The sequence below is a fragment of the Ursus maritimus genome, unplaced genomic scaffold, assembly GCF_017311325.1.
Source record: "Ursus maritimus isolate PB19 unplaced genomic scaffold, ASM1731132v1 scaffold_18, whole genome shotgun sequence".
NCBI classification, from domain to species: domain Eukaryota; kingdom Metazoa; phylum Chordata; class Mammalia; order Carnivora; family Ursidae; genus Ursus; species Ursus maritimus.
In genome coordinates, this window is record NW_024424230.1 from 38,945,543 (window position 1) to 38,957,806 (window position 12,264).

At 34.8% G+C, this 12,264-nt stretch overlaps 1 protein-coding gene across 3 annotated transcripts in view; it reads right to left on the reverse strand.

Moving 5' to 3' along the window:
* Positions 1-2,140: 2,140 nt before the first annotated feature.
* Positions 2,141-12,264, reverse strand: part of RNF138 (ring finger protein 138) — a 34,826-nt gene continuing 24,702 nt past the window's right edge. For 2 of the 3 annotated variants that reach the window (XM_040632616.1, XM_040632615.1), the window contains 4 exons: positions 9,252-9,308; positions 8,317-8,428; positions 6,680-6,787; positions 4,314-4,498 (listed from right to left, as the gene is read on the reverse strand). In XM_040632616.1, coding sequence (XP_040488550.1) covers positions 4,430-4,498; positions 6,680-6,787; positions 8,317-8,428; positions 9,252-9,308 — 346 coding nt within the window. In that variant the 3' untranslated portion in view covers positions 4,314-4,429. Of the gene's footprint in view, positions 4,068-4,313; positions 4,499-6,679; positions 6,788-8,316; positions 8,429-9,251; positions 9,309-12,264 lie in introns of those variants that run through there. The other variant, XM_040632614.1, reaches the window with a different exon arrangement.

The window sequence follows — 12,264 nt, forward strand, 5'->3', positions numbered from 1 at the left end:
CCTTAACCTTCTACGGTTCAGTACGTCAATTGTATCTCAATAAAATGGGGGCAGGCTGAATAAATTTCTCATCAATAAATCCTGGCCATACATTTGATTACTTAGTATGATTATCAGCTGATTATTCTTCGTAAGGATTATTCTAAAAGATATATTATTTTTATTTAGAATACCTCATTATCTCGAGTATTTGTACTTCTTGGAAACAAACACAATGTGTCAGATCTTCCTGCAAAAGTTGAGGATAACAAAAACTAATAACCCTTTAGGATCTATATTCTGAAAGAAAAAAAATATTACTCCAGACTTTCCTGGCAGGATTTACTGAGAGACCTGCCAGATATAATTGGTAGATCTGAACAGTATTAACGAACAGTATAGATAACAAGCCCTTTGTGTGTTAGCACAATCCTTAAAACCCACAGAGATGAGAGACTAATTTGTCCAAAACCATGTAAAGTTCAACCTGCAGAATCTTCAAAACCATTCTAACCCAAGAAACTAGGCGTGGTTGTCTTAAACATTTTCAGTATCCCTTCTTTTGTATCCACTGTATCCCTCCTTCAGTTTCTGTCCGTGCATTACTCAATTCCCAGGAAATAGAGTCCGTCCTTAGTAAGAGCCACTGTCTGCAAAATGCCCTGGAAAGAGAACATCCACCATGCAGCTTAGGAGAAAGATCAGGTTAAGAGCTGTGGAAGGCCACTGGCTCCTCTCTTCACCTGTTATTCCCCAGTTATCCAGACCATTTTCAGTTTTTACCTAGATCGGCACCTGCGAGTGCCAACGTACATGAAAAGAACCACTTGCGATGTATCTAACATTCACAAATTCACAAAAGCTACTGTTTAGCTTTTCTGTTCTGGACAAAAGACAAGTTACTGTAGGTAGCTGCTGACTAAATTAAAAACCTCAAAACAATGTTGAGCAAAAATAGCCAGATATGATTTTTACTGTGTGCTTCCTTTTCTATAAAATATAAAAACAGGCAAAACAACCTGTGGTATTAAAAGTTTGCAGTGGTGATGAGTTATGACTGCAAGTAGAAATAAGGGATTTATGGGATTCTAATGTTTTTTCTTGATCTAAGGTCTGATTACTCAGTCTATTGTTCACCTTGTGCACGTTATGCATTATTTTGCCACATTGACAAGTGGGAAATTTCTTTCATTCACATTTCATGTGTTCCTTCTTCCTCTCCATAGAATGAATATAATTCATCTGATTAGGTCTAATCCACATTCACTCCCCTGCCGGGCTCATCTTGAATTCTGTAATGGTATATCCTTCACCATTATACTCTCAAGAATTCCTATTAACACAGGAAACTGTATGGTGTAGTTTAATGCAAGCTTGCCAGTTAAGTACATAATGGAATACACACATTTATCTTTCTCATTTCAGCAGTGGGGGTGTGGCAACTGTCACCTCTCTCAGCCCCAGGACTGGACAACTGCTGTCAGATTAGGGGGAAATACAGGTTGTAATACCCATTTTTTTTGAGGCTCCTCTTCATTCCACGTTTTTCAAAATTGTATTGCATAATCAGAAAATTATATTGACACTAAGTGGTATCATGGAACGAGTACTTTATTCATATTTCTATCATGAGTTTTATACTACATGTATTTACATGTTTTCTGGGTCACAAAGGCTAAAACGTCATTGCCTCCTCAAAAGATTTATTCTTTTGAGTAGCAGCACTAACGGATTTCTATAAAAGTTATGATTCAATGAAGGTCATAATTAATACTTATTAAGCAACATAAAAGGTGTATGATATTGTACTTGGCAGTATGTTCTTACAACCCTGATACCTTACTTAAGGGTAACTTCTCCATATAAAAGTGTTTATTAACCTGTTAACTAGCTTTCTACCTGGTTGCTAACAGGACTTGAAAATCTTGCTGCATAAACACTTGACAAAATAGCCTTATAAGTTGATTAACATTTGAAAGAAAGATAAAATAGGTTTATAAAGTTAAATCCAACATATAGCATCAGCATGTGGTAGCCTTCTCCTATCCACTTTTTCAAGTGCAAAATAATGGGTTATCTCCTACATGTCTTCCGGGGTGAGTTATGAGAATTAAATGCTATCATGTTTGCCTCTAGACAAAATTTTAATTAGACACACAAGTAGGAGAAAACCACTTTTAATTGAAAAATAAAGCAATACATCTCAAATAAGACTCTGTTCAACAACATAAACTGTAACTTGCCGAGGGAAATCGCTTTCTTAGAAGTGGTACTGTGAAATTTAGGTATCAGCAATCAATAGTTTCCCTCCTTTATTCTGACTCAGCTATAAGCATATTAAAAATAAGGACCTTCTCATGAATTTAAACTGTAAATCTGTAAAGCCTGTCCCTATTCTTAATCCATTGACAAAAGGTGAGATTTTAAACAAACATTTCCATACTGAGGAGTTCCCATAACAGCAAACAGTCAATATTTTCCTTATGAAAAGTTTATAGGAAAGACACACAAGACTATTATTGATATTTAACTAATCCACAAACCTCAAAACACAATTTCATCAAGATGATCTCTACTACAGTTTTCATTTAAAGAAGTTCTCAAATCTCAGAATGGTTTAAAACTTGATATACTGGAAGTATTAACTTTGAAAGAAAGTAGTAAAGTTATTGCTTTAAATTGGAAAACCTATGGTCAAAAATCTTTTTAAAAAGAGTTCATTAAATAGCTGTTCTTACAATTACACTCATGTAACTGCAGAGAAAATGTTCAAGCACATAGTAAACATCACTCTTTCGAATGACGGAACAAAGGCATATGTTCATCAAGATGTATGGCTTTTTTGGTGATTGTTATTACTACCATAGTCATTATTGTTTGACTGAAAAAGGTTTTTACAAAACTCCACTTCCAAAATTAACATTTTTATTAAATCAAGTTAAAAAAAATGTTCACTGTAGAAAAGTCAACAAGGGTTTTTAACAAAACCAAAATATACCCTTTCATACAATATATGTATATATTAGCAGCAAACTACTTCTGAGATTTTCTTTTATGTTCTTTAGTTATTTTAAAGAAAGCTGTTTTAAACAATGCATATTAGTATGGAATGTCAGCTAATACACTCCTCTTTTATTCTGTGATTTAGGCCTTCTAATACAAGTTATTTTATGATTCTCATTAATAAATACTAAGAATAAACCCAGTTTTGACTAAAAAGTAGTGAAACAGTGGCTGGTGGCATCCATCTCATTACTTCATAGTCATGCATTATCTTTGAGAATAACAAATGAGCACCATATAAACAAGGTAACTACGTGTGTGTGTAAATTCAACTTTTAAAGGTGTAATAGTAGCCAAAGACCACTTAGCATTTGGCTGTTACTTTTTAAAAATTTGGTGATATATAAAAATTTAATCAAATCAGATACTCAATCCCATATTGCTTGTCCATTTAAAAAATCTTAATAGAAATTCTGTATATAACCTGACAAATTGCATGCATATGTGCGTGTATATACACATACAAAAGTGTATGCATATATACATATACATCTTTAGCTTTGAACGAATTTCTAAACTGAGATGAAGCCAAACCTCTCATTTAAATAAACATATAGAATATGATAACACCAACTGGAAGTTTCTAATAAAAGTTTCATCTTAGCTAAAGAGAAATACTGGCTACTGAAAATTTTGAGGCCAAAGAGCTGCAATTCAGCTTAACAAACTCTAGGCTTACAAATTAGTCAGCCGAACAAACAGGATTTGAAACCGCCTGCCTAAGAAATAAATTTTTCTCTTAGTATTTCCTTCTAAGGCAAAAAGGAAATATCTTTACAATGAACTTTCACTTTTTAAAGAGTTATAATTATTAAAGAAATCTCACTAGTCTTCAAAAATACTAAACATTATATAAATACAATTTTCTTATAGTTGAATTCTTCAGCTAGAATCTGTATTAAAAAAGTTTCCTTTGGATTGTTTCATTTAGCACTTCAAGTCTCCATTCTGCAACTCTGGTAACTGGCTCAGATTTGGTAGATTTCTATCAATCACCCCTTTCAGAATGTGCCACTGCGTGTTACCTGTGTACAAGAACATCAATGGGAGGAACTGCACCAAATTCCAAAAGCAACAAAAGGAAAAATTCAAGACTGTGTAATATAAAAAAAGATAAGTACAACATGGAATCCCTTTTGTTCATTACATTAATGAATATAATCCTTTCAGTATTTTTAAAGATAATGTCCTAACTTTCATTTTTTAACTTATCAAGAAGATGAAGTTTTTAGATGGCCCACCTTTATTTTTTAATTAAAAAACTAAATCAATAGACTGAATTACTTTTATTAATATACACATCAAGTTACTGAAACGGTGACTTCATGTAGTTTTCCCCTTAAAGATGGCACTTGCAGGTACAAAGATGCAGAGATGTCTATAGCCTTCAGATGTTTACCTGAAAAGATTCTTCAACAGCAGTTTGATACTGGGTTTCCTCATCTAGCTGAAGATTCTAAAAACAATGACATTAACATGTCAATAGGAAAGACATATTCCACTACTTAATACTTTGTCCAATACATTACACACACTTGAAACGGTTTATGTTACAATATAACTTTAGTAATTAAGTTCAGTTGTAATTATTTAAGTATAACTGATAAACAACAAATGGGATCAGCAGAGAATGAAATCTGAAAGTTATAGTGCTTTATGATGTCATTAATTAAAAGTACAGTTAGAGATAACCTACAACTGTAAGTGATAATAAATTCCATCATCTCTAGAAAAGAATGTCAAATGTCTGAAAATAAATTCATTTTAAAGAAAATAAGCATTTATTGAATTAAGAGAACTGAACAGCAGCTTCTTAATCCTAACATGAAACTAAAAACTACAGTTCGCTCAATCTTAGTTACTCCACTCTCCTTCACTTAATTCTACTTGCTATCATTTATGTCCCATGGGTTTGCTTTAAAATAGGATTCCAGGGGCGCCTGGGTAGCACAGTCGTTAAGCATCTGCCTTTGGCTCAGGACGTGATCCTGGTGTTCTGGGATCGAGCCCCACATCAGGCTCCTCCACTGGGAGCCTGCTTCTTCCTCTCCCACTCCCCCTGCTTGTGTTCCCTCTCTCGCTGGCTGTCTCTCTGTCAAATAAATGAATAAAATCTTTTAAAATAAATAAATTAATAAATAAATAAAATAGGATTCCACTTGGGGCGCCTGGGTGGCGCAGTCGTTAAGCGTCTGCCTTCAGCTCAGGGCATGATCCCGGCGTTCTGGGATCGAACCCCACATCAGGCTTCTCCACTAGGAGCCTGCTTCTTCCTCCCTCACTCCCCCTGCTTGTGTTCCCTCTCTCACTGGCTGTCTCTCTCTGTCAAATAAATAAATAAAATCTTTAAAAAAAAAAAAAGGATTCCACTTGACAATCTCAAATAATTAAAATTATATACTCTTCTGTGGCAAAATAAAACAATTAGACAATTAGGTCAAAAGTGGTTCATAAAATATATTTTTGTTTTTCCAAATCATAGTTCTCCACAGTAAACTTTCTTAAAATGAGAATTTAAGACTCTACATTTCATAAAAATGCTAAAATCATAAAAGTACACCTGAATTTTACATACGTTTGAGCTGTTATTTTAAAACAATATGACTAAAAATGCAAATTCCACAAAATAAAAAAACACTTATCAATAATGACATAATTTCAACCCTGGAGAGAGCAGAGAAAAATGTAAATTCTGTTCAAGCCATTGTCAGAACTGCACATGCCTGTGCTTACCTAACCTGGAAAGTAAGTATCAGCCATTCTGTCAGGATTAGTATTGAATTAGATATGGTTCTAATTCACTGCAGTTGAATAAAATGTAATTTCACAATAAAAGAAAAGCTATCTAATTTCTTTAAAAAATTATCATGACACATTTGGGAGGTAGAAAGTAAGCCCATGTTTTGCTTTAGGGATTTGTTTTTATATTATATAACTTCCCTCATGCCCTGTTAAAGCCATCATCTAAGACCAGAATCTACTCAACCTGGCTTTATTTAATAATTAAGCTCCCTCGTTTTTAAAAAGAATGTGTCTCAGGGTGCCTGGGTGGCACAGTCAGTTGGGTGTCTGCCTTTGGTCAGTCCTGGGGTCAAGCCCCATGGAGGGCTCCCTGTTCAGCAGGGAGCCTGCTTCTCCCTCTCATTCTGTCCCTCCGCCACCTCGTGACCTCTCTCGCTCTTCCATTCACTCTCTCAAATAAAATCTTTAAAAACAAAAAAATAAAACAGAATAAAAAGAATGTGTCTCATATGTAGCTTTGAGAAATCTATTATAATAAACAACTTATACTACATGAGAAATACATTCTCCTTCATCTGTTGTACCAGTTTTACTTCTCTAAGCAGGTACAATTATCCCTTAAATCTAGACAGTTTTCACATAAATCATTTTGTCAATCTGGGGGTTTGCTCTTCTTCTATTAATTATCTCTCTAGAACAGGAGGTGAAGAGCAAATTCAACTTTTACCATTTCCACAAACCAAAGTTCATCTGTATTATTCTAAAAACAGAACCTGCTCTATAACCAACCAGTATGATACATCAGCTTGTCTCAAAACTCAAGTCTAGATTGAAAAAGTTAATTTAACCTGAATATTTACAGGGTATTTTCTTAAGCTTAAAGAATTTCACTTACCACAAATTCTCCATAATCAAACTGATGTCTTTGATTTAGATGACTAACGAAATTTCTAGTAATCTGGCTAGGATCTCCCCAAGGAAGAGACACACAAATAGGACATGTCTATGAGAAACAGAATGTTTTAAATATAAAATAATGAAAATATCCAAACATACTAATTAAGTATTAAAACAACACAAGCTTATGTTACTGAAAATGTCTACATGAAAACCATTTCTAAGGTCCAAATTTCAAGACAAGATCATTTCCTGACCAAACTACGTCAGATAAATTATAATAATCTAACACAACACAATAAAAAGAGATATACATTCTATTATTTATATCTCCGACCACACAACTGTTTGAACAGAAACATCACACTCAACCGTTAATAATACCAATCATAGTTGCTATCATTAACTAGTATGTAATCTCATTTGAGCCACAACTAACGATAATTATTATTAGTTTACTTTTATTTATAAGTAAAATAAAAGTGAAGTAAACTTTAAATCATATCCTTAAGGTTTTAAATAAAGGACACGCTAAGAAGTGAATGGATGACACCCTCAAATCAAATAAGAAACAATTTTTGGTAACTGGACTCTAGCCAAAGTTTGTGCTGTGTTGCAGGAACAAAAATTTGCCAATGCAATATAAAACAAATGAAATCTCTTAAATGTGAGATTTTTCCTGGAGAGATCTTTGGCAATTGTATTTTATTTAACAGTAACTGACCGTCCCCCTAATGAGCAGAGTAGGTGGTGTGTCTCCCTTAGTACTATGTGAGAGTTTAAGGGCAGCCTCAGTAGTTACTGAGGCATCTTCTTTCCCAACTTTTTCTAGCACAACCAACTAAAACTGCTTAGAAGTACCTATAATCCTTATTTTATTTATAAAATTTTCCTTCTACTCTTATTTCTGAAGAAAATATTTATATATCAAAATGTACAGCTGAAAAGGAAGTATCTCTTCCAGCTCAGTTTCTCCTGTACCATCCACAGTTGAAATCACTTACCTGTGTAACTCATGTTCCAAAAGAGGACTTGTAGGACCATTAACACAATGCTGGAATCCCGCACTCCACTCTGTCTCCCTCATTCATCAAAAAGGTCTCACCCCTTTCTTACACAGCCTCAAAATGGCATCAAAAAGATATGTACGCATCAAAAAGAAAGTATGATTCTTTTCCTTCCATGCTTTATGCATTCATATACTAGATTCTGCAAGGATACAATTAAAAATACCTACTGACTTTATTCTTATTTTTAAGTGCTTTCACCTGCAGCAGATCCATCAGACCAGATCCAGTTGCATCATATAGACTAAGAAACTGAGAGGCCCCGACAGAGGTTGGGTCTGCCACTCCTTAAATGAAAATCCCCAGTTCACCTTTCATGACTTCATTCTCCTCCAGGCTGTTCTCCTACATTAGCCTTACAATAAGGATCTCCCTTTCTACAAGTGAGTTACTAGAATTTTAAATATCTCGTTTTGCTTCACAGTCATCAATTTCTAGTTGACAAAAATCTACCTTAATGATAATGCCCCATCCAAATTTAAATCAACTACTTTCCCTTATACACATGAAATGAAATAAATGGAACAGCATATTTAAGCAGAGGACTGTCTTAAACATAGGTACTTACCACAGGAACTATCTGAAATAGGTGATTACTGTTACAGTGATCCAGTAAACGCTGTCTGGTAAAATTTGATTCTTGACACAAGGGACACTTAAAGGTAGGATGCCCAGAAGAACTATAAAATAATTTTAAATGAAATGTACTTAAGGTGAAATCATAACATAAAAATGACACTTTTCTATTATTTGACCAATTATTTTAAGTGTCTTTTTTTTTTTTAAAGTATACTTATTATTCAAAGATTCCCTCATTTTGAAAAAACTATTTTCAGGAAGTGATCTACAACAGATGTTCCCAAACAATCTCAGTTTACAGTACCCTTAAAATATTTCAGTACATTTTTTCATGGTGCCTTTGGCCTAAACAAAAACAACAAACCTAGCTGCCCCATGTATTAAGCAGTTACATCCAAACAAGTTAAATTTAGTCATTTGTGTAAGGCCAACAGATTTCTCTATAACTTCCTTGAAAGTTGTAAATACCCTGTGCTGTCCCATATCTAGGAACTCAAAACTTTTTAAAAGATTCCCATCAAGGTCAGATCTTTAGTCTATCCCAGTCTCTAGGAATCTAACATACAAAATTCATAGGAAAAGTGAAAAACAAAATGATCAATCATCAGAATGATTGACGTTTCCAAAACATTTTGAGGATCATGCATCCCTGAAGTTTAATACCTCGGAATTTCGGCAAGGGACAGTTTAATACTGACATCTCTACCTAAATTATACATGGAAGAAACCTGACCACAGTGAAAAAAGAGATCTAAACTATTCTAATTTAATGTGATCTGTAAAAGCATCTGCAGCATTTATTTCTTAATTGCTAATCTAGCATTATGTCTGACGATTTCACTGAATAAAAAAATTTTAATTAAAAAATCTATTATAAAGTGACAGATATTATGTACTAAAGTAGCAAAATTTTCAAAAGCTTACCTTGTATTCTCTTGATAAGTTTCTGTGTTATCAGATGTAGATGTTTCACTCCTATTACTTGAGAAGCATAGAAGGGGAAAAGTTAATACCTCAAGTAAGAAAGCATATTACAGATTCATTAACTTCAATTGCTAATGAAATGACTAGTCTGAATTTGTTTTAAAAGCCTGAACTTCAGGATGCCTGGGTGGCTCAGTCCGTTGAGCATCCCAACTCTTGATACTGGCTAAGGTCACGATCTCAGGGTTGTGAGATCAAGCCCCATGTAGGCTCTGTGCTGGACACGGACCCTGCTTGAGATTCTCTCCTTCCCCTCTGCCCCTCCCCGACTTGCACATGCATGCCCTCCCCACCCCAAAAAATAAATAAAGGCCTGAACTTCAAATAGTTCTGAACTGTGAAATAATTATAGCATTATATTTTAAATAAATTCTGGAAAGAAAACTGCTTATTAAATCTTTATTTACATCCTTTAAAATTAACTTATGCAGTTACAAATATATAGAAAATATAGAATTTTGCAGAATTATCTTAAATCCCTAGCATGATAATATTTCCCCAGATTCTTCAGACTTTCAAAGAGACTCTTCTACCTAGACTACCTAGTTTTTGAAAGTTGGGGTAGAAGCAAGAATCTGTGAACTTTTGACTTGTAACTAGAATATGGTTTAAAGTTGCGGCCTTCAAAGTAGAGTAGGTTTAAGAAAATATTTTAATGTTCATTATGTTCGTATTTTCCAAAAAGGAACTAGGCTTTCCAACATTTAATATACAGAACAATCTGACATCCTCAATGGGACCCTGTGCTGGAGCCATATGTCATATGCAGTATTAGAGAAATCCAGAGGGAAGAGTAGTTATATTCCAAATGGGGACTGTCACTTACGCATTACAGAATTTCATCAAAGTGGTCAATTTTACAGAAACAAGGCCTTTCAACAGCAGAAACATTAACAGAAATGAGACACGCAGTGACCAAAAAACTGTACCATACAGAGGTCTGCTCTTATATCTCAATATCAGAATTAAAAGAGTTGTTAAATCTAGAAAAAAGCTTATTCATTTTTCTTTTATAAAAAAACAAGCATTACTATACCAGCTGGCTAACAGATGTTCTTTTCTTTTTGAATTTCCTTTTTTGATTTGTTTTTCATAATAAAGCTACATACAACAAGGTTGTATTTGGTGTAGACACCCTCCCAATGACAGTTCCTTCTATGAAGATAACCATGTTAGCTTTCCACATACATCTATCCTATGCTGAACCAGCAAGCAACCTTCCCAGTTTTCACACCCAAAGAGAAGACTAGTAAACCACTATTTTCTGCACCTTTCCAGCAGATACTAATCTGTCTCTTCAGGCAAAGGTGACATTTTAACAATGTGAAGACTAAACACCTTTTTAAAATAAACTCAAACTATGGAGACTGCATTTATTAAAGAGATGTTATGTATTTGTCACCAAAAACAGTATGTGTCACCTATTTTTTAAAAATCTTGTATCTATATTTTTAAACTTCGTAACAGATTTCTCTAATTGGTTTTAAAGTCTTACAAATAAGAGTACCTGGCTTGCTCAGTTGGTACAGAATGCGACTCTTAATCTCAGGGTCGTGAGTTCAAGCCCCACAATGGGCGCTGAGCTTACTTAAAAAAATTAAAATAAAAAACAAATAAAATCTTCCAAATAAATATAATCACTGGTTTTGAATGTGCCCTTTAAAAACACTGTACAACTTCTGATTGGTTTATAAGAACAACTATAACATCATTAGGGAAGATGAAAATTTCAATAAAAGCCCCCTTTTTTTTTTTTTTTTTTTAAAGATTTTATTTATTCGACAGTGATAGAGACAGCCAGCGAGAGAGGGAACACAAGCAGGGGGAGTGGGAGAGGAAGAAGCAGGCTCATAGCGGAAGAGCCTGATGTGGGGCTCGATCCCATAACGCCGGGATCACGCCCTGAGCCGAAGGCAGACACTTAACCGCTGTGCCACCCAGATGCCCCGCAATAAAAGCCCTTTTGACATTTAGTGGATGGAACTGAAAATTTTAGGACGCTCAACCTATGACATACTTCTACCATTTGGATCTATAACTTCTGCATGGTAGGTATCTTTTTTTGGCCATGACAGTCAGCAAAATCAAGTATCAAACTAAACAGAATTTAGTTCCAAATCTTTGATTATGTCACAGTGTTAAACTAAGATTTAAAAAAATTTCAGGGGAGCACCTGGATGGCTCAGTCAGTTAAGCGTCCGACTCTTGATTTTGGCTCAGGTCATGACCTTAGCGTCGTGAGACTGAGCCCTGTAACAGGCTCTGCGCTCAGCTGAGAGTCTGCCTGACATCCTCTCCCTTTCCCTCTCCCTCTACCCCCCAACTCATGCACGTATGTGCATGCTCTCTCTCTCTAAAATAAGTAAATCTTTAAAAAAAGATTCTAGAAAGTATAGTCAACAATATTGGTTTTAGTAAAAGTATTACTAAAACTTTAATAAAAATGTTTCGTTAAGCAGAGCAAAATTTATTTTTAAAGTAATGATTTCAGGGGTGCCCGGGTGGCACAGCGGTTAAGCCTCTGCCTTTGGCTCAGGGCGTGATCCCGGCGTTATGGGATCGAGCCCCGCATCAGGCTCCTCTGCTATGAGCCTGCTTCTTCCTCTCCCACTCCCCCTGCTTGTGTTCCCTCTCTTGCTGGCTGTCTCTATCTCTGTCAAATAAATAAATAAAATCTTTTAAAAAAATAAAAATAAAAATAAAGTAAGGATTTCATCTTTAGCTCACTCCAATTTTGCATCCTTTAAATGTACATAAAGTATTAGTATTATAAAATACATGCATAGTGTTTATTTTATTTTTATTTATTTTAAGATCTATTTATTTTAGAGAGATAGAGAGATGAGAGGGAGACAGGGAGAGGGAGCAAAGGGAGAGGCAGAGAGAGAGCAGCAGACTCCCTGCTGAGCACAGAGCCTGATGCAGAGCTGGATCTCACAACCCTGAGACCATG